Raw genomic sequence first — 22,077 nt, 5'->3', positions numbered from 1 at the left:
TTAAATACTGCATTTAAAAGGTTAAATCACAGCATTTAGCAGACATACAGATGGAGGGAGCCCCCTCTGCACTCCAATCGGTGCCCCAGCAGAATCATTGTGGTTGGGTCCGATTGTTGCCATGGTGACCCGATGTCATGATGATGACATCCAGGTCACCAGACACTAGCAAGTAAGTTAGATCATGCAAAGTGCAGTACACATATTAGGTATCATCATTGTTTTAATTAAAGGACTTTTACCTGGGTGTGTGTGTTTTTATACAACCTCGGGGCTTGATGTCACCTGATAATAATAATTTAATTTCTATAGCACCAACATATTCCGCAGCACATTACATTTTACAGACAATAAAAGACATTACAGCATAACAATAATCATATAAGTGTGTGATAACATGATACAAGAAACCTGGTTATGAAGAAAATTTTGAATTGACAACACAGGGATAGTTAAATAAATATATTGAGGCGGTGGGCCAGTCTGAAGAAATGCATTTTCAACTGTGGGTATTGGGGATTAATCAAATTATCCTGGGTAGTGCATTCCAAAGAATTGGTGCAGCACGTGAGAAGTCTTGGAGACGGGAGTGGGAGGTTCTGATTATTGAGGATGTTAATCTTAGGTCATTAGCAAAACGGAGACAAGGGAGGAGATGTAGGGTGGTGCTGAACTGTGGAGCGCTTTGTGGATGAGAGTGATAAGTTTATATTGAATTCTGGAGTGGATGGGTAACCAGTGCAATGACTGGCACAAGGTAGAGGCATCGGTGTAACGATTGGTGAGGAATATGATCCTGGCTACAGCATTCAAGATGGATTGGAGTAGGGACTGCTTGGCAAAAGGGAGACCGATTAGTAGAGAGTTTCAATTGTCCAGACAAGAATGAATAAGGGTTGATTGTGACTTGTAGGATCGCTACTTCCAACAGGTGGCGCTATAGAGTTAAGTCCTCTTTTTCTCAGAAGAGGCAATTTGCATATTTAAGAGCAACAGTAAGAGTTTTTGCAGAGTCGAAAGTAAGAAAAGGTCGAATTCTAGAAATGTTTTTGAGGTGCAGATAACAAGAGCGAGCCAATGATCAGATGTGGGGGGTGAATGAAAGCTCTGAATCAAGTATGACCTCAAGACAGCAGTCATGTTGCTGGGGAGTAATGGTAGATTAGTAGAGGGAGCAAACACAAGGAATTCAGTTTTTGACAGGTTCAGTTTGAGATAGAGGGAGTACATGATGTCGGAGACAGCGGAAAGACAATCACTGGTGTTTTGTAATAATGCAGGCGTGATGTCGAGAGTAGAGGTGTATAATTGGGTGTCATCAGCATAGAGATGGTACTGGAAACCAAATCTGCTGATTGTCCAATAGGGGCAGTATACAAGGAGAAGAGGAGGGGGCCTAAGACTGATCCTGTCATGTCGGACGCTGTTCAGACCAGGTCGTCCGACAGACAGCGGTAATTCCGCTTTTGACCACTATTTGCTCATTGGCGTCTGCTAGATTTTATCTAGCTGTTCCGGGGTTAATTTACCTAATCCTTGGATTGGAAGCTGGGCCATGCCCACTGCCTTTAAATAGTTCTCCTGATCTTTGGGGCATCGCCGATTATAGCTTCTGTCTTGTGCGTTGTTATCTCGGTCTGGTGAGGAGAGCTGGTGGTTGGAGATTCGTTGCTGGTGGTGTATTTTTCTTTGTCTTATTTACTCCTTCCTATATTTGTATTTATTTTGCCCTGCACATTTATAGTGTATTCCTGAGTGACTGCGGTGTGGTGTATATTTTCCTTTATCCTTGTCTGTGCTAACTGTGGGTATTGGGGAATAACATCTTCACTGGGTGGTGGGCGGAGGTTTCACCCTAGGGCTGAGCTCAGGAGACAGGGTGAGGTTCGAGGCCTGGACATGCACACCTTCAGTGTAAACTCCAGGTAGAGGGTCAGTCAGGATTTCCCTAGTCTGAGGGAAACTGCAGGGGCCCGGGTTATTAGCTCTCGCTCACCTAGTCTCTCCCTGACATTATAATCGGCCCAACAACACAAAAAAAAAAAAAGGGGGGTTTCTTTTTTGTGTGTTTTGTCATGGATCCCATGACTTCCATAACCCGCCAGTTGGAGGCGCTGTCCCTACAGGTCATGGAGTTAAGGGGGGCAGTACAGCAACAGGGACTAGCAGTGTCTAATGTGCAAGCTGGAGCGACAGGAAGAGTTGCTGAGCCTAAATTTCCTTTGCCTGAAAAATTTGCTGGGGAACGCAGTAAATTTGTTTCTTTTCGTGAAGCTTGCAAACTATATTTCCGTAAGCGCCCGATATCTTCAGGTAATGAGGATCAGCGTGTGGGCCTGGTGTTGTCATTGTTGAGTGGGGATCCCCAAGCATGGGCGTTTTCTTTGCCATCTGATTCTGCTGCATTTGACTCTGTGGAGAGTTTTTTTTCCTGTCTTGGGAAAATCTACGATGAACCTGACAAAATGGCTCTAGCAGAATCTAAGATACGCTCTATTCGCCAGGGGGAGCGAGTTGCAGAGGATTACTGTTCTGAATTTCGTCGCTGGGCGATCGATACACAATGGAATGATCCAGCATTGCGGAGTCAGTTTATACATGGGATTTCTGGAAGGGTTAAAAAAGCCCTTCTGATGTACGAGACTCCTGCTTCTCTAGATTCCGCCATGAGTCTGGTTGTCCGCATTGATCACCGTTTGCGTCAGGGGGAGCATGTGACACCGCCTATGGGAGAGGGTTTAGGTTCACGTGAGGTTGCTGCAGGTGAGCCTACAGAGCCTATGCAAATCGCAGGGGTGTCACATGTGAAGCGTCCAGTCCCTGAGCTCAGGAAGCAGGGAGCCTGTTTTTACTGTGGTAAGACGGGTCATTTTATTAACATCTGTCCTCTGCTGCCTAAGAAAAACGCAACGGTGGAAAACTTCTAAGCTCAGAGGGTGTGGAGGAGACCAGTCTGAGCTTATGTATATCCTCCATGGTGGTTTCTCAGTGCATGCTCCCTGCTAAGGTTTTTGTTGCTGGCAGTGAGCTGCCAATTACTGTTTTTGTGGATAGTGGTTCAGCCACAAATCTCATTGATGAGGAGTTTGCGCGCACAGCAGGTTTTAGGATTGAAAAACTGTCTCATCCTATCCGCGTGGTCACCATCAATGCTGCTCCTCTCTCTCAGGGGGAGATTACTGAATTTGTGGCTGAGGTGAAACTCCACATTGGAGTTCTACATTCCGAGCGGGTTACATGTAAGGTGCTCAGGAATCTTCCTGCTCAGGTGGTTTGGGGTTTTCCTTGGTTGTCTATGCACAACCCGGTAATTGACTGGAAAACTCAGGACATAATTCGGTGGAGCGAGTTCTGCCAGGAGAATTGCCTGGCCACATGTGTGGCTGCAGTGACTTCAAGCGTTCCGGAGTCACTTCAGGATTTTGTGGATGTGTTCTCTGAAAAGGGTTGTTCAGAGTTGCCGCCACATCGTCCCTATGACTGTTCTATCAGGTTTAAACCAGGGGCCAAGTTGCCTAAAGCAAGGATGTTTAACATCTCCGGTCCGGAGAGACAAGCGTTAAAAGATTACATTGCTGAAAGCTTGAGCAAAGGGCACATCAGGCCGTCATCCTCGCCGGTGGCAGCAGGGTTCTTCTTCGTGAAGAAGAAAGATGGCGGATTAGGCCCGTGTTTGGATTTCAGGGAGTTGAACCAGATTACGGTTCGTGATCCATACCCTATGCCTCTGATACCAGATTTGTTCAACCAGGTGGCAGGTGCTAAGTGGTTTACCAAGCTTGACCTCAGGGGGGCGTACAACCTCATAAGAGTCCGTCAAGGTGATGAGTGGAAGACGGCTTTTAATACCCCTGAGGGTCATTTTGAAAATTTGGTGATGCCGTTTGGGTTGACTAACGCACCTGCAGTGTTCCAACATTTCATCAATGATGTGTTCTCGCATGTTTTGGGGAAATTCGTTATCGTGTACCTAGATGACATTCTCATATATTCTTGCGACCGTGATACTCATTTAGATCATGTCAGGCAGGTGTTACAGCTTCTCAGAGAGAATAAGCTGTATGCTAAACTTGAGAAATGTGTATTTTCTGTTCAAGAGTTGCCTTTCTTGGGTTATATTGTGTCTGCTTTTGGTTTTAAAATGGACGCCGCTAAGGTGCAGGCGGTGCTGCGTTGGGAACGTCCTGATAACCTGAAAGCACTTCAGCGGTTCCTTGGGTTTTCTAATTACTATAGGAAATTTATCAAGGATTTTTCCATCATTGCTAAACTGCTAACTGACATGACTAAAAAGGGTACCAATTTCTCTGTTTGGCCTGAGGCTGCTGTGCGCGCATTTGAATTTCTTAAGAACAGTTTTATTTCAGCCCCCATTCTTGTGCAGCCAGACGTATCAAAACCTTTTGTTGTGGAAGTCGATGCGTCTGAGGTAGGTGTGAGGGCGGTACTATCTCAAGGCTCATCTTTGAGTGGTTTACGTCCGTGCGCCTATTTCTCCAAGAAACTGTCGTCCGCCAAACGTAACTACGATATCGGCAACAGGGAGTTGTTGGCAATTAAGTTGGCCTTTGAGGAATGGTGACACTTCTTGGAGGGGTCGGTACATCAGGTAACTGTTATTACCGATCATAGGAATCTGCTGTATTTGGAGTCTGCCAAGCATCTGTCCCCCAGGCAGGCTCGCTGGGCATTGTTTTTCATGCGGTTCAATTTTGTGGTCACTTAAAGACCGGGGTCTAAAAACACTAAGGCGGATGCTCTGTCCAGGTGTTTTCCGGGGGGAGAACCTCGGGAAGATCCAGTACCCATCCTCCAAAAGGGTGTTGTGGTTTCGGCTCTCACTACCGAGGTTGAGGCTGAGATTGCCGAGGCTCAGGAGGAGGTACCGTCTGAGCTTCCCGTCAACAAATCTTTTGTACCGCTTCATCTCCGCCTAAAGGTTTTGTCGGAGCATCATGATGCTGTCCTGGCTGGTCACCCAGGGGTTAGAGGTACCTTGGAGTTGGTGTCACGTCGGTTTTGGTGGCCCAAGATCTGACAGGACGTGGTCTCATACGTGTCAGCTTGTACCACGTGCGCTAGGGCTAAGACGCCTCGCTCCCGTCCTGTTGGCACACTACTTCCTCTTGAGGTACCTAGTAAGCCATGGACGGAAATCTCCATGGATTTCATCACTGATTTGCCCTCATCAGCTGGAAACACGGTCATCTTGGTGATTGTTGATCGGTTTTCTAAAATATCGCACTTTGTGTCTTTGCCTGCGTTGCCTAACGCTAAGACTCTGGCCCAAGTATTTGTGCAGGAGGTGGTCAGACTTCATGGGGTTCCATCTGACATCGTGTCTGATAGGGGTCTCAGTTTGTGGCAAAATTTTGGAGAGCGTTTTGCTCACGGCTGGGAATCAAGTTATCTCATTCTTCGGCGTTTCATCCTCAGTCAAATGGTCAGACTGAGCGTATGAACCAAAATTTGGAACAGTACCTACGCTGCTTTGTCTCTGATAACCAGGAGGAGTGGTCTACCTTTCTTCCTTTGGCTGAGTTTGCCATCAATAATCACCTCCAGGAGTCATCTGGGGAGTCTCCGTTTTTTTGTGTTTACGGGCTACATCCTCAATTTTGTACCTTGAGTCAGAGGGGCTCTTCCGGCGTTCAGGTGTGGGGCACCCTGAACGCGCTCATTTTATGCAAAGAAGGCTGCCGGTTACCAGCGGCGATGTCCAGGGGCCAATGGAGAGGTGAGTATATCAATATTTTTTATTTTAATTCTTTATTTTACACTTAAATGTGGATTCCGATACCGATTTCCGATATCGCAAACATATCGGAACTCGGTATCGGAATTCCGATACCAGATTCAGAAGATCGCCGACCTCATGGCCGACCCCACACAGGGGTCGGGTTTCATGAAACCCGACTTTGCCAAAAGTCGGCGACTTCTGAAAATGGCCGACCCGTTTCGCTCAACCCTACTCATTAGTACTCTCTGTAATGCAGTTAAAAATTTAATCCACAGAAAAAGTTGGAGTAAAATCCACATTGGTTTTAGATTTGTTGCTGATTTTTTTATCTTATGATCCAAATATATCTTGTGTAAGTTTTCAGACTTATTTATTTTTTAATATTACAGTTTTTTGTGCCTAGCTAATCTACTTTTTCCTTTGTGTTTTACAGCAAAGACTCGGTCAGTATTGGCTCACAGGTGGCACTTAATCTCTGCTCCTATCTTTGTTCTTCCACTACAGGTAAAAAGGTTCATGTCCCCTTCAGAGTCTTATATACTGACACTACACTCACCGGCCACTTTATTAGGTACACCATGCTAGTAACGGGTTGGACCCCCTTTTGCCTTCAGAACTGCCTCAATTCTTCGTGGCATAGATTCAACAAGGTGCTGGAAGCATTCCTCAGAGATTTTGGTCCATATTGACATGATGGCATCACACAGTTGCCGCAGATTTGTCGGCTGCACATCCCAAAGATGCTCCATACAAGGCAGGATGGATCCATGCTTTCATGTTGTTTACGCCAAATTCTGACCCTACCATCCGAATGTCGCAGCAGAAATCGAGACTCATCAGACCAAGCAACGTTTTTCCAATCTTCTACTGTCCAATTTCGATGAGCTTGTACAAATTGTAGCCTCAGTTTCCTGTTCTTAGCTGAAAGGAGTGGTACCCGGTGTGGTCTTCTGCTGCTGTAGCCCATCTGCCTCAAAGTTCGACGCACTGTGCGTTCAGAGATGCTCTTAGGCCTACCTTGGTTGTAACGGGTGGCGATTTGAGTCACTGTTGCCTTTCTATCAGCTCGAACCAGTCTGCCCATTCTCCTCTGACCTCTGGCATCAACAAGGCATTTCCGCCCACAGAACTGCCGCTCACTGGATTTTTTTTCTTTTTCGGACCATTCTCTGTAAACCCTAGAGATGGTTGTGCGTGAAAATCCCAGTAGATCAGCAGTTTCTGAAATACTCAGACCAGCCCTTCTGGCACCAACAACCATGCCACGTTCAAAGGCACTCAAATCACCTTTCTTCCCCATACTGATGCTCGGTTTGAACTGCAGGAGATTGTCTTGACCATGTCTACATGCCTAAATGCACTGAGTTGCCGCCATGTGATTGGCTGATTAGAAATTAAGTGTTAACAAGAAGTTGGACAGGTGTACCTAATAAAGTGGCCAGTGAGTGTATAAAAATGCAGGATAAAGTCAATGACATAATCATGGAGGGCAATTTTATTGCACACTAGAGGGGTTATCCACTGCTCGGACAACCCCTTCTGAGTCCTTATGTTTCCATCCAGTAAAGTAACAAAAAGTATGCTCATCTCTAGAGTCAGCGCCGTTATAGGGGTGTCGGCACTGGCTCTCACTTCTTCCGGATGTATGTGATTTGTGATTGGCTGCAGGGCTCCCATGGCATAACAATGTGTCACAATACCCAGGATAGCCAGGGATGACAGCACTGGGACAGCGCTGGCACTGGAGCTGACTAGAGGTGTTATTATTATCCTAGGGGGAAACATAGTGATTGAAAAGGGGTTGTCGGAGTTGTAGGAAAACCATTTTAAGCTCATGTGCAAAAATGTAGCTTTTTTCCACTGCTTTTTTTATTCTACAGGTATCCACAACAAAATGCATTATAGCAATTTGTTATGATTGCTGCATTTTTTTCTGCTTTTTTTTGCGTTATTCCCCTTTTTATATATATTTGTGGCACATTTGATACAGTGGTTTTGATATGCTTTTCATTACAGAAACACTAGGATTCTGCACTTAAAAATGCAACTGAATTTTTTACATATATTTATTAGGTTCTCCATAGAAGCTTACAGGGTAAAAACGCATATAAAGCCCACAGGTTTTGGGTGTATCTTTAAATGTATAGTGGGCAAGAGTTTTCATGAAATCACATCCATTTTGCATGACCTGGTAAATGTAGTAGATGTTCTGGACAAAAAACACGCTGTGACCTCTGTATGTGCCACCTCTAATTGGGGCAGGGTACTGTAAAGGAAATCTGTCAACAACCCTATGTACGATCAGCATGATGGAGAGACAGATCCTGATTCCAGTTTGCTGCAGTTTTGATAAAATCACTGTGTTCTCTGCAATTCTAGAAGTTCTCTGAATCCTGAGCTTTGTATAACCCCACCCACACCAATGATTGACAACTTTCTGCTCATGTCCAGTGAACACAGAAAGCAGCCAATCAGTGATGGGGGCGGGATTATACACAGCTCATGAATATGTAGGACTATATGCAGCAGGTTTACTAGTCCTCTAATGATGATCTACCGATAATAAAACAGTGATTTTATCAAAACTACAGCAAGCAGCCTAGTAAGTGACACATCGCTGGAATGAGCTTTTCTGTCTCCACACTATACTGCATCTTAGATTAGTTGTCAGAAACCTGGTGACAGATTCCATGTAATGTTTAAAAAACAGTTAATATGAAAAATTGAAAAATGATTCAACATTTCCTGCTTGAACACAGTTTTCTATTTCCCGCAGGTGTTCGCTTATCACAAAGATCCTTGCTGTCAGTTACTGTTTCTGTGTTATCTGTCTATCAGGTAAAATTCAGGGGACACACTTGGCTTTGGTGTTTGTAAGTCTGGAGACGAGAACTAACTTGTAACTTACCTTTTCTCCATACAACCTACAGGTGGCGCTGCTTCTTCTGGCAGGTTTCCTTCCAACAGTGCAAAAGATACGTGGCGCCATTGATGGAGAAGTTATACTCATGCTTGCTGGATTTGGACTGACTGTTGATGAAGATAAAAAAAAAGCAGTGGACTACATCGTGTACTATATCTGGGCAGTGGAAGGTGAGACACAATGCAGAATGTTATTATTTTTTTTTATTCTGTTTTACATTTACTACATTTATTTTTTCTATATGCCACAATATGCTATTTTATTACCACGTAAAGAAAAAAATAAAAGCATAGCCCACTATTCTTGTCTATGCAGAGGGACAAATAACAAAATATGCATACTGATGACAAGTGGGACCAATGGAAAAAAAGCCTTGGTAATATATAGGAGGGGTAGAAATTAGTGATGAGCGAGTGTACTCGTTGCTCGGGTTTTCCCGATCACGCTCGGGTGATATCCAAGTATTTATGACTGCTCGAAGATTTAGTTTTTATTGCAGCAACTGAATGATTTACAGCTACTAGCCAGGCTGAGTACATGTGGGGGTTGCCTGGTTGCTAGGGAATCCCCACATGTAATCAAGCAGGCTAGTAGCTGTAAATCATTCAGTTGCTGCGATAAAAACTAAATCTCCGAGCAGTCATAAATACTCGGAGGTCACCCGAGCGTGCTCAGGAAAACCCGAGCAACGAGTACACTCTCTCATCACTAGTAGAAATATGTGACTCTAATGTATGAAGGTCATTATTTGCTTGCGAGCTAGAGAAAAGATAATCTGAGCATAATTAACCTAATTTACCAAATCCCCCTTCAATCCAGTGCTTTAGTCCTTGAATTTGGGCTCCTGTCGCACATCATCCAAGTGGCTGCTGCAGCCAATCACTGTCCTCATTATGTACCATACATGGCATCATGTTGCCTACTGTTTGCCAGCGAATGTAATAAAATCCTGGAAAATCTTAACTTAGGAACTTTAGCTTTCCATAGGAGTCGTGAGCTGAGGCAATGTAGTTGACATCACAAGGCCTCCTATGATAGTAAAGGGACAATTGAATCTGGTCCAGAGAAAAGCATCGGTGGCAGGCTTTCAGGCTTTGTGGAGGCCGTGGGAAGCCATAGGGTATGTGCTGCTGCCGAATTTTCCCAGGCACAGCCGCATGAGGAAAACGTTGGAGGTTTTTCCATGGTTCTAGCGGTGGCTCTTCCGTCAGCATCAATTAGTCTATACTGTGTAGTATAGAGAGTGGACAATTTCTTAACAAAGGCAAACCGCCCCAAGAATGAGTGTGTCTCTTCTTGTAACTGTTTCAGGGTTTCTGAACCCTGAAGCAATTAAGAGAAGTGGCATAAAGAGAGAACTTGGTCACAGCAATGTTATTTTGACTTTCAGGTTGTTTCCCCATAAAAGCCCGTTGTGTGCACATATGCTTAGCATCTGCTACTTTTTATGTTGGTCTTTTTAATGCCATTACCCCAATGGACCTGAGAGAATGCTGGCTAAATAAATTTGATAACAGATAAACGTTATCTGATCTTGGACTCAAATGATTATCTTCTACATATAGGGGCCTCTAGTCAGTCCCTTAATAATAGATGTGGGATGAAAGATGAATCAATCATGTGAGATTTAAACCTGCCAGATTCATTATTCCCAAGGAAGATACTATATACCAGAGGTTTACTTCACACCACCCATTGAAATAAACTATGGGGCAAATAGGCATGTTTATGGTAGTGTGTATGGCCAATAAGCTACTCAGGCTTCCTTAAATCAGTTGTCTAGTGCTTAGATTTTTTTTTCTAACCAGGCACGGCATGCTCTAAGAAAAACCCACAAAATTATACTTACCTACCCACCCCCTTTACTGTTTCACTGCTTTGGTCTTCTATCAGACTTCTCCCTTCTTCTTCTGGCGAGGGCAAAAATTGACTACTGTAGCCAATCAGTGTCCACAGAGGTTACCAATGCATCTCTTATACAAAGTCAAGTCTCCCAGTGAGACGCAGGAAAGAAGGAAGACTAGCTGTACAGTGTAGAACAAAGTTAGGCCTAAGGAGGGGAGAGTCTGGCCTCACTTTACTGATGGTGAAAAGTGAGTATACATCTAAGAGAAGTCAAGTTCTGCCATAGCAGCCATAGCTCATTGCAGCTAGAGAAACTGTGTGTAGTGGTAGCATAATAAATGGCAATAATCTTCCCATTGCTTTCATGTGCATAGTAAGAAAAATCTCTGTGAGATGAAAACCCCCACTAATAAATATCCAACCAACATTGTGTGCAGACGAGTCATTGTCTCATCTTTGGGAGGTTGATGGAGTGTTTACTTGATGGGCAGAACACAGTGCTCCCGTGTAGCTGCATGAAAGTGCGAGTACGGAGAGAGATGCCATATTGCTGGGGGAACCTATTGCTTCTTACCTGGGAATAACAGTTGTAAACACTTGTTCTTGTACCAGAGACTGCTCTGAATTGTTCTGTCATTCCTAGCGGGAGTCACCAAGCCTTTTACCCCTCTATCAGTAATAGTCACTTCTCACGGCCAAGCCATGAGTCAGCGTGGTCAAGGAGTCCAAGATCGGAAGACAGGAGAGTACGTCATAAACAGAAGGAAGAGACAAAAGCGTAGTCAGGTAAAGTTCCAAGGTCAGAGTACCGGGAGGATAACGGATCAGAGCTGAAGGTTAAACAGGCGGATGGTCAGAACGAAGTTCAAGCTCAGGCAACAGATCAAGCAAACAGAACTCAACGCACAGGAGAGAACTAAGCACAAACCTCACAAGATGAATGTATGTCTGGCAGTGTTCTGGGAAACTCAGCTCAGTTAAGAAGCATGGCCATTAGCTGGAATAGTGAACACATGAGACAGCCGATGCCTCACAGTCTCAGATTGGATAGTCGAGCTGCCAATCAACACACTGACAGCTCAGCATGCCCCTGTACCAGATTGGATGGCCAAGCTGTCAATCAAAGTTCTGACAGCTCCAGCACACCCCTATACCAGATTGGATGGCCAAGCTCTCAGTAACTGCATCCCAGACACGCTGAGGTGTGAAACCGTGACAAATAGTTATTTGCACTAGCAATCTTCTGGTCACCAGAACCTGTCCTGTGCTTAAAGGGCATTAGCAAAACACTGAGCTCAGTGGCTGTTCTTAGGTAGATGGCATAGGCGCTGAGCTCAGTGGCTGTTCTTATGTAGATGGCATAGGCGCTGAGCTCAGTGGCTGTTCTTAGGTAGATGGCATAGGTGCTGAGCTCAGTAATTGGCTCCTTGGGTGATGTGTACTGTTGACATGATGTCACCGCTGAAGCCAAAACTCGGAAATCCAAGCAGGTGCGAGGAAATAGTGCTGGCCAAGGAGCCAAGGAGACAGGGAGTATTGTATTATTATTTTGGGTATTGTACAGCACTTGGAGTCTACTTTCCTGAAAAGCCATTTAAAGCAGAACCCAGTATCAGGGGTGACCTATACCAGATTGATGGTGTGTACATGTTAATACGGGTGACGACAGCTTGACCAATTCCAACTGGCATGTGAGACCAGCATATCCTCTTGAACTCAGATAGGTTGTTAGTGGATGTATGGTCACAAGACATAAAGGTCTTAGCAATGGAAATACATGTGAATGCTGTTCCAGACTTTATAACGGATATACAACAGGATAAGGTACAAATGGTGTTCAACCTTTTATGGTGACCTTTTATGAATGCACATTTTATAATGCTATCTAATGGGAACATGTAAGAGTTATCCAGTGAAAATAAAAGGCTTGGTAATGAAAGATGATGAAAATATTATTCATAGTTGATAATTCGGTACTCCTTTTGTCTGCGTGGAAGCTTGTCACTTTTGTTTAAAGACATATTGCAATTTAGCAAGTGCTTATTGGCTGTAACTGTACCTAAACCAGCCTTTATACGCAGGTTACATGCGTCTCCAGGAGACTGCAGTATTATAATAGTGACAATATTTGCAGCACATACAGTCCATCCCTGGGACAAACTCTTATCTCACGCTTGGTAGAATTGTGAAATTTGATAGCACACACTACCTATGTTCTACTTTCTGCCCAATTTTCTGAGGACTTCTCTCTGTAAATAATTTCTCAAGAATAGTCAAGTGTACTTATAGGTTGGTATAAGGATTGTTATAAGAAGCAGTGATTTTTGCTATATTCAGAGAATTGCAGAAAATGTATCTTTGTGAGTAAATTTGACATTTGTGTATTTTCGCACCTACAGTTTGTTACATTGCTGCCCTGGTATTGTCCTGTGCTGTTACAATAGCAATGCTGCTGCGATCTCTTGTTCAACACAGGTGAGGGTTCACTTTATTCCATATACATAACCACTCTTGTTCTTGGCATGGGCCTGGTGTTTGAAAGCTTCCCACCACACCCTTGAATGGACAGAGATTAATATTGATTTTTCCTGAGTCAAGTTGTTTAAAGGCAGTCTGTCTCCAGGTTTCTGCAGTGTAATTTGAGAGCAGCATGATGACTGATTCCAGTGATGTGCCACATACTGTCTGCACTGTACATTGAAAGAAAGCTGCTAATCAGGGTAGGGGCGTAACTATACAGATCAGATGAGTAGGAAGCACGAGGCACCTAGTCCTCTAGTGATAATCTCCTACTGATAAAACATTGATTTTATTTAATCAGCAAAACACAGCCTAGTAAGTGACACATCACTGGAATCAGGTTCTCAGCCTCTACATCATGCCGTAATGCTTATCTCGGATTACATAACAAAACCTGTTGACAAATTCCACTCTGTTGGTCAATTTTTGGGTTCCATCATGAAAGGCTGGGTGATAACCTATATACATCCATGATAACTTCCTCGATGTAATTCGACGTTTTCAGTCTAATAAACAGTAAGATCTGGCCGTGCAACAATGTATCTATGTATGGTGCTAAACAAGTATATACATAGGAAGATTTCATTGTCAGGATTCTGGAAGGAATCGTTCTCATCTTATATGTCAGAGTTATAATGGCATCTAAAAAAGAAAAAGGGAAACCTCTTTGAGCCCAACTATAAGTACACAAGCTTTGTGCGAATACTGACATATGATTTGGGATTAAGACCCACAATTTTAATTCCCCTATCCAGACCTGTGTGTTATGGTTACTACATACCTACAGTATGACACGTCCGCTCTTATCTACGCATGTTCTCATTTTCCTTCAATTGTTGTCCTTCAGGTGGGCCCTGCAGTCTTTGTTTGCTGGTCAGGTCTCACAGGTCTTTCTAAAGCCGCGTTCTCTGCATCCGTCTCCGCCAGCCCTTGCCAGCTGGATGAGCCACATTAGTTACCAAGCTGCGGTGACTTGTACAGGTAGTGCTTCTGACTGGAACTTCTAGTCCCAATGTTGTGTGTTAAGGCATTAACATCTAATGGCGATGACTTGGGAAAAGTAATTGTACATGAACATTGCCTGTACTTGTTCCTAAAGGTCTTATCCTACAACATGTGGTCCTGTTTCTTGTCCATCTGGTTGTGACCTTCCTTATCATTATTCCAATCGCATATGGAAAGTTCCAGATAATTCTCCACATCCTAGAGAGAACATGGTAGGTAGAATGCATGCACAATATTTTACAAAACAAATGTTTTTTAATGCACATTTTTAAGAAAAAATGTGATTTGTGGAAATAGTATTGCTATTGTTCATTGTCTTAAATTCATAGCAATCACAATTATTGCATAAAAAAGTAAAAAAGTAACAATTTTTTTTTTTTTTACAAATGGCAACTGATATTTGATATTTGCAATAAGGCCAGGGTCACATGGCTGTCGATTATCTCATGTGAGAGAATCGGGGCTGAGTGTCAGTGCGCTGTGCTCCAATGCTCTCGCATGAGATACTCGCTGCACAGGTGCAGAGGAGACGGAGAAAGTAATTTCTCCATCCACTCCATTGCCGGCGTGCGCGGTAATCGGACTGCGCTCGGATAATATCCGAGTGCAGTTCAGTGTTTCACATGCACCCATAGACTTGTATGGGTGAGTGTGATCTGATTCTCATATGTACTCACAGCATGCTGTGATATTTTTCCTCAGGGCGATTCGGCATGAGAAAAAAAAATCACAGATCTGCACTGTCCCATAGTATAACATTGGTGCGAGATGAATTCAATTGATTTAAGAGTTAACTGTGAATTTAGCGAAACATCTGTTAAGACTCAGAAAGCTAAATACTAGTGATGAGCGAGTATACTCGTTGCTCGGGTTTTCCTGAGCACGCTCGAGTGACCTCCGAGTATTTGTTATAGCTCGGAGATATAGTTTTCATCGCCTCAGTTGCATGATTTACGACTTCCAGATAAGCTGAATACATGTGGGAATTCCCTAACAAACAGGCTTTCCTCACATGTATTCAGCGTATCTGGAAGCCGTAAATCATGCAACTGAGGCGATGAAAACTATATCTCCGAGCAATAACAAATACTCGGAGACCACCTGAGAGTGCTCGGGAAAACCCGAGCAACGAGTATACTCGCTCATCACTACTAAATACATATCGTCACTAAGGGCTCATTCAGACGTCGGTCCAAGCACGGACCACAATCCACAGAGTGGCTGCACATCTCCTCACCCAAATTCAGCAGCATCATATGTATATGAGGCTGCTGAGGTCAGATCAGCAGACCCACAGCCATTCCGTGGATTGAGGACCTTGCTCGGACTAAGTTTCACAGATGTCTGAATGAGCTCCTTCATAACTTGCATATTTTACACAGCAAATTGAAGTGTAATTGAATTCTGGAATTTCACAAAAAACTTTATTCTCCAGAAAACCGATTTTTTTTGTTTTGAAATTCATTCTATACATAATCAGCAATAAAGCGTTCAGCTAGCCATTTTACCACAACTTAGAGGGCCGGCAAATGGTTATAAAAAATTAATACTTACCTGTCTCTGCAACACTGTAGCCCACTGTCTTGTCCTCCGTACCTCTTATTTTCACCTTCCCACATTGTGCGCATTTTCTTCAGCCTGCTTCACTTTAGTTCACAGCTTCTGATGGTACTAGGCCTCTGATATTCCTGTGTGCCACGCCAGAGGCACTGATAGGCTTTGGGCAACACACACGTTCTAGTGTCAAGACATACGCAGCGATGGCACAACATGCAGGGACATCAGAGGCCTAGTGATAATAGAAGCCGCAGCATGGAATAAAGAAGGCCAAAGAGGGCAACATGACACGTCAGCAGTCAATTTCCATCAAGTAACTTCAATGGAAATCAAACTTTCATGATACATTCACAAGAATTGCCAGATTCAAATCTTTTTAGATTTAATCACCTCTAATTTTCTGTGTTTCAGGCCGTTCTGGTTGCTTTTGTTCTTAGTTACTTTAGCTCAGCACCTTTGTACACGTTTCATTTTCTTGCAAGGAAGTCCACGGCAGACCACTAACAGGTACTGTACACACCAATATTCCTATGTTATGCTGCAGAATATGCTTCTTATATAAATATATGTGGACTGTAATGTGGTGCCTGGATGTAGGTCTCATTAATCAGGGAAACTATAAAATTCATGTAGAGAAATAGTTCTATTCCTCAATGTATAGTTGTCAACTATATTTGCAGAGAATATATACAGCTCTGGCAAAAATTAAGAGACCACTGGAAAATGTTCAATTTGTCTGATTTTTCTCTTTATTGGTATATTTTTGAGTAAAATGTAAATTGTTCAGTTATTCTATAAATTTCTGACATGTCTCCGCATTTCCAAGCAATAAATTTTGTATTTTTTTCTGAAAAAAAAGATAAGGTCAAAATTAAAAATAGAGTTCAGAAGTCAAACTTTTGTGGAATAACCATGATTTTTAATCACAGCTTTCATGTGTCTTGGCATGCTTGCCACCAGTCCTTCACACTGCTTCTGGTGCAAAAATGTAAGAAGTTCTTCTCTGTCTGATGGCTTGTGACTATCCATCATCCTCTTGATTACATTCCAGAGGTTTTCAATGGGTTTCAGGTCTGGATATTGGGCTGCCCATGACAGGATTTTGATGTGGTGGTCTCTTAATTTTTGCCAGAGTTGTGTGTATATATATATATATATATATATATATATATATATTTATATATATATATATATATATATATGTATATATATATATATATATATATGTATATATATATATATATATTGCTTTACTGCACACACTCCAAAGCTCAAGTGAGGATAGATGGGAAAAAAGAAACATTTTACATCCTTGTCTGTGGTTTGACAGTTGCTCTACACAGACGGTCATGTGTGAAATTCACTTACAATCATGTTTGAGGTTGGCGGTGCTCTTTTGTAATGGTCGGTTGAACACGTGCAATTTTCGTATGCAACTTAAGAGGCTGATTCATCAAAGGGCTTACGCTAGTTTTCTAGATTTTGAAAAGTCTTTTGGTGTTTTCACAGTCAATTTGTGGCTACGCTCTCCCATCTAATTTACTAAAACTGATCACGTTTCTTACGCCAGAAATCCTACAACAAGCCCTGACTGGAGAAGCATTTCTGGCGGATCACAGGGAGTGAAGTTGTGCTGAATTAATTAAGTCGAATATGCCTCTTAATGGATTTGGTGCTTTGTACTCCAGTGCTCCCTTCATCAAGCCTGGCATGAGCAATACCAGTTTTCATGAATCGGCCACATGGTCTCACACATGTGCTATTGACATATACATCAGGCATTTATATGTAATATGAAACTATATTTAAAACAGCATATATAGAGCTGAATTTTATATTTCCTTCTTTGAAAAGGGAAAATTATTCATACCAGATGTTTATTTTATATATGCTATAGCCCTGATTCAAGTGTTTCAGTCAGTAATCTGGCATATAACCCTTTGAAAAGTCTCAATCTTTTTGTGAAATTTGAGATAGCACAAAAATGTTGTGGCTTTTAGTGTTTTCATACCACTTTGCCAAAATGGGTGACGCTGGGGTGGGACAGTGGCATGGTGCCACAGTTCATCTATTTCATTGGGGGGCTGTAGCGTACATGAGACCAGAAATCTGTAGGAATATTTGTGGCAAGGTGCAGGAGCGTCTGACTCCCAATACGCTCCCAAATCAAGGCAGATATTGATCATACCGGTCTTGATGAATTATATGCTTTGATACTCAATTTTTGCAGCAATGATATATAAAAATCAACTTTAGAGTTTTTGGGGCATTTAGTATAGGCTTATGTGGGTTTTCCCCTTTCCAAACAATTCATGCCATACACTGATTTAGTTATAAAAAAAATACAGATTGAGTATTACTTACCCTTCCCAGTTCCATTACCACTGCCCCGGTGTCTGTTGTTTGGCTGCAGTAATGATGTTAAGTTGACAGAGCTTTGGTCAAACAACAGAGACCAGGGATGGACCTTTTTTTTATATAACTAACTCAGAGAATGGCATAAAGAAAAGGGGATAGGATCTTTAGAGGGAACCTGTCATGTCCGATAATGCTATTAACTTTCAGATATACAGTTGAAGAAATACTCTCATTAAGTGGAACCTCTCACATAAAAAACACTATCTGTCTGCAGTTATGCTTTTAATCTGCAGGTGGCGCGGGTACAGTCACCGCTCTGTGCATAGAGAGTGGCAGCTATAACATCACCCCAGCACTGACTGACAGCCAGCTCAGCATTAGTGACAGCTGTCAGTCAGTGCCGGCCACTGTACTGAAATTTTGGTACATGGGAGAAAATGGCACAAAAATGCTGACGTCTTTAGGGAGAATTAAAGTTAATTTTCTCCTGGTTGCCGCATTTTCAGTACAGCAGCCGGGTATCTTCATAATGCTATTAACCTGCAGATTAACCCTATTCCTGCAGATAATGATAATTTCCATGACCTAACTGATGTAAATACTAAATGACTTCACCTTCAGTTATTATAAAACCACAGTGTGACAGCATTACTTTACAAGGGACATTGGATGAAGGGAGTGAAAAATTCATTGCATTACCTCCTTTCTGGGAATCATAATTACCATTGTAATATTGATTATGATGGTGTAAGCCTAGTGCATGTTTTTTCGCTTTCTGGTAATAATTTGTTAGTTTGGATATACTTCAGCATTAGTAAGGTTTATCGCTTTTCCTTTGAGTAGAATAACTATTTTTGATTTATGTCATGAATTAAGTTATACAAATATGCATATTAAAATTTCTTTTCCATTAATATATTTAGGAGAACTCTCTTCATATTTACATATATCTTCCTCCCGGTGAATATTTTACGAGGTGGATTACTCTCAATCGCACGACTTGTGGTCTCAGTTATTTTTAATATCATCCATTTCTGTCGTCTGGACTTGAGTTTACTGCAACACAGTGTACAAGGCTGGGATCCAGGCAAGTATTAAGCATCTTACACCCATACGGCTTTTGTTCTTCATGCTTTTGTGTCCATCTAAATATGACAGATACTGCTGGAATGTTGACCAGAGATCCAAGTGATTCCTCATTGTGAGAACGGCTCTGCCAGGGATTACGTCAGAATCATGTTTTTTGGGATTTTAGATGGAAACCCCAATGCAATGCTCAGAGCTGCATAAATGTGAAGCTTGCCCTTTTATTTTCAGATTCCTATACTCATAATGCGCTAAACTTTGTTTTCTTTTTTATTTATAATATTAGAAATCATTATCTTCTTTCCCAGTTCCTCAATCTCACTATTTCTTTGTGTCCTTGTTGACCTCATTTACTCCTTTTAATGAAAGATTTTTTTTGTTTCTTTTTTGCTATGTCAGGTTACAGGAACTACTGTAATTTCTTACTGTTGGAGGTCAGCGAGTGTCATCCACTGGTTACAGCTTTTTGTTTGCTTCTAAAGCCCCCTAGTTGGAAGAAACCTGACCTGGAAGAAGGTGAGACATTTCTGTACTATGTCTAAACTGGAATATTAGTTGGGTTTCCAAAAAATTAAATTGAAAGACTGAGCCCAATTACCTTGGCACAGTTATACTGCTCTTTGGGAGCAGCTGATTTTTTTTTATTTTTCTATCTAATAAAGCTGAAAAAATAATGGATTAATAAACTTGTGGCTTAGTTGGTCAAACTCGCTTGCTAACTGTTTGTTACAACAGGTTACTGTATCCTGTGTCCACAGAAAAAGTGCCACAATATCCTGCTCACATCTAATATATAAAGCTGAATGTGTGTGTGTGTGTATGTATGTATGTATGTATGTATGTCCGGGATTGGCATCTGAACCGTAGCAGCTACAGCCACAAAATTTTGCACAGTCACACGTCTGGACCCCGAGAGCGTCATAGGCTATGTTGTGAGGTGAAATTTTAACCCCGCGCTTTCCAATTCACCAAACAATTTTGCCCCTATCTACATAATGGGGAAAAAGTGAAAGGAAAAGTGTTGGAGGCGTCGCAGCTACAGGCACAAAATTTTGCACAGTCACACGTCTGGACCCTGAGAGCGTCAAAGCTATATTGTGAGGTGAAATTTTAACCCCGCGCTTTCCAAGTCACCAAACAATTTTGCCCCTATCTACATAATGGGGAAAAAATGAAAGGAAAAGTGTTGGAGGCAAATTAACAGCTGCCAGATGTGAACAAGGGGGACTTAAAGAATGACAGCGATGGCACCAAAGAGTATATACTGTACAGTTGCTAAGGTGGGGCCCCAACATGGGATAATCACACCACCACGGGGATATGAACACACACACAAAATGCGCCACACACTACCACGTGCTCGAACACATATACCACCCTCAGTGCACATTTCACCACACATACACCAACCTCGCCACATAAAAGTAGAAACACAAAAGTCGCCGCTCAAAACTCGCCACGCGCAAAACTCTCCACATGCAAAACTCGCCACACGTGCAAAACTCGCCACACGCAAAACTTGCACACGCAGAAAAATTGCCACACGCAGAAAAATTGCCACATGCACAAAAGTTGCAACACATGCAAAAGTTGCCTCACACAAAACTTGCACATACTCAAAAGGCACCACACATAAAACTCGCCACGCGCAAAACTCGCCATGCGCAAAACTTGCTGCACACAACTTGCTACACTAACCTGTCACATGCAACTCGACACACAAAAAGTTGCTACACGCATGTCGCCACACAAAACTCATCTCACAAAAGTCCCTACATGCATGTCGCCACACGCAACTCAACACACACAACTTGACACACGAAACTCACCCTAAAACACACACAAGTCTGGTATCCTTCAAAAATAAAAATCTGATTAATAAGCAGACAAACTACAAGAGCAACAAATGTACCATATAGGAATCCGGCAGCTGTCAGTCACATGACCAGTCTATTATGTGTATGTGTGAGCTAATATATACTGCCAGGGGGTGGGCTTACTGTTGGCTGGGGATTTATCAGGCTGCCATTTTAGCTTACAAATACTGAGGTAAAAATACTGACCAAATAACGTGTGAACGAGGGCTAATACAGGAGGAGATGGCATACAGCTATATACTATATACAGGAGATGACACACAGGTATATACTATTTACAGGGGAGATGACACACAGGTATATACTATATACAGGAGGAGATGACACACAGATATATACTATATACAGGAGAGATGACACACAGGTATATACTATATAGAGGAGGAGATGACATACAGGTACATACTACATACAGGAGGAGATGACATACAGGTATATACTATATACAGGAGGAGATGACACACAGGTATATACTATATACAGGAGCAGATTACCTACAGGTATATAGTATATACAGGAGGAGATGACACAGGTATATGCTATGTATAGGAGGAGATGACATACAGGTATATACTATATACAGGAGATGACACACAGATATATACTATATATAGGTGAGATGACACACAGGTATATACTATATACAGGAGATTACATACAGGTATATCTAATATATAAAGCTGAATGTGTGTATGTATGTATGTGTGTATGTCCGGGATTGGCATCTGTACCGTCGCAGCTACAGCCACAAAATTTTGCACAGTCACACGTCTGGACCCCGAGAGCGTCATAGGCTATGTTGTGAGGTGAAATTTTAACCCCGCGCGTTCCAATTCACCAAACAATTTTGCTCCTATCTACATAATGGGGAAAAAGTGAAGGGAAAAGTGTTGGAGGAAAATTGACAGCTGCCAGATGTGAACAATGAGGACTTAAAGAATGAGAGCGATGGCGACAAAGAGTATATACCGTACAGTTGCTAAGGTGGGGCCCCGACATGGGATACTCACCACACACGGGGATATGAACACAAACACAAAATGCGCCACACACTACCACGTGCTTGAACACATATACCACCCTCAGCACACATTTCACCACACACACACACCAACCTCGCCACATAAAAGTCGAAACACAAAAGTCACCACTCAAAACTCGCTACA

At 42.5% G+C, this 22,077-nt stretch overlaps 1 protein-coding gene across 1 annotated transcript in view; it reads left to right on the top strand.

Annotated features, from left to right (window-relative positions):
* STRA6 (signaling receptor and transporter of retinol STRA6) overlaps nt 1–22,077 on the top strand; it is a 108,443-nt gene that overhangs the window by 64,937 nt on the left and 21,429 nt on the right. The window contains exons 9-17 of the mRNA XM_077264107.1: nt 6,174–6,244; nt 8,517–8,578; nt 8,671–8,833; nt 12,908–12,983; nt 13,876–14,009; nt 14,128–14,245; nt 16,002–16,097; nt 18,872–19,035; nt 19,434–19,550. Of these exons, the coding sequence (XP_077120222.1) occupies nt 6,174–6,244; nt 8,517–8,578; nt 8,671–8,833; nt 12,908–12,983; nt 13,876–14,009; nt 14,128–14,245; nt 16,002–16,097; nt 18,872–19,035; nt 19,434–19,550 (1,001 nt within the window). The remainder of the gene's footprint in view (nt 1–6,173; nt 6,245–8,516; nt 8,579–8,670; nt 8,834–12,907; nt 12,984–13,875; nt 14,010–14,127; nt 14,246–16,001; nt 16,098–18,871; nt 19,036–19,433; nt 19,551–22,077) is intronic.

This window comes from Ranitomeya variabilis, chromosome 5, assembly GCF_051348905.1.
Source record: "Ranitomeya variabilis isolate aRanVar5 chromosome 5, aRanVar5.hap1, whole genome shotgun sequence".
Classification (NCBI taxonomy): domain Eukaryota; kingdom Metazoa; phylum Chordata; class Amphibia; order Anura; family Dendrobatidae; genus Ranitomeya; species Ranitomeya variabilis.
This window is presented reverse-complemented; position numbering and strand designations above follow the sequence as displayed.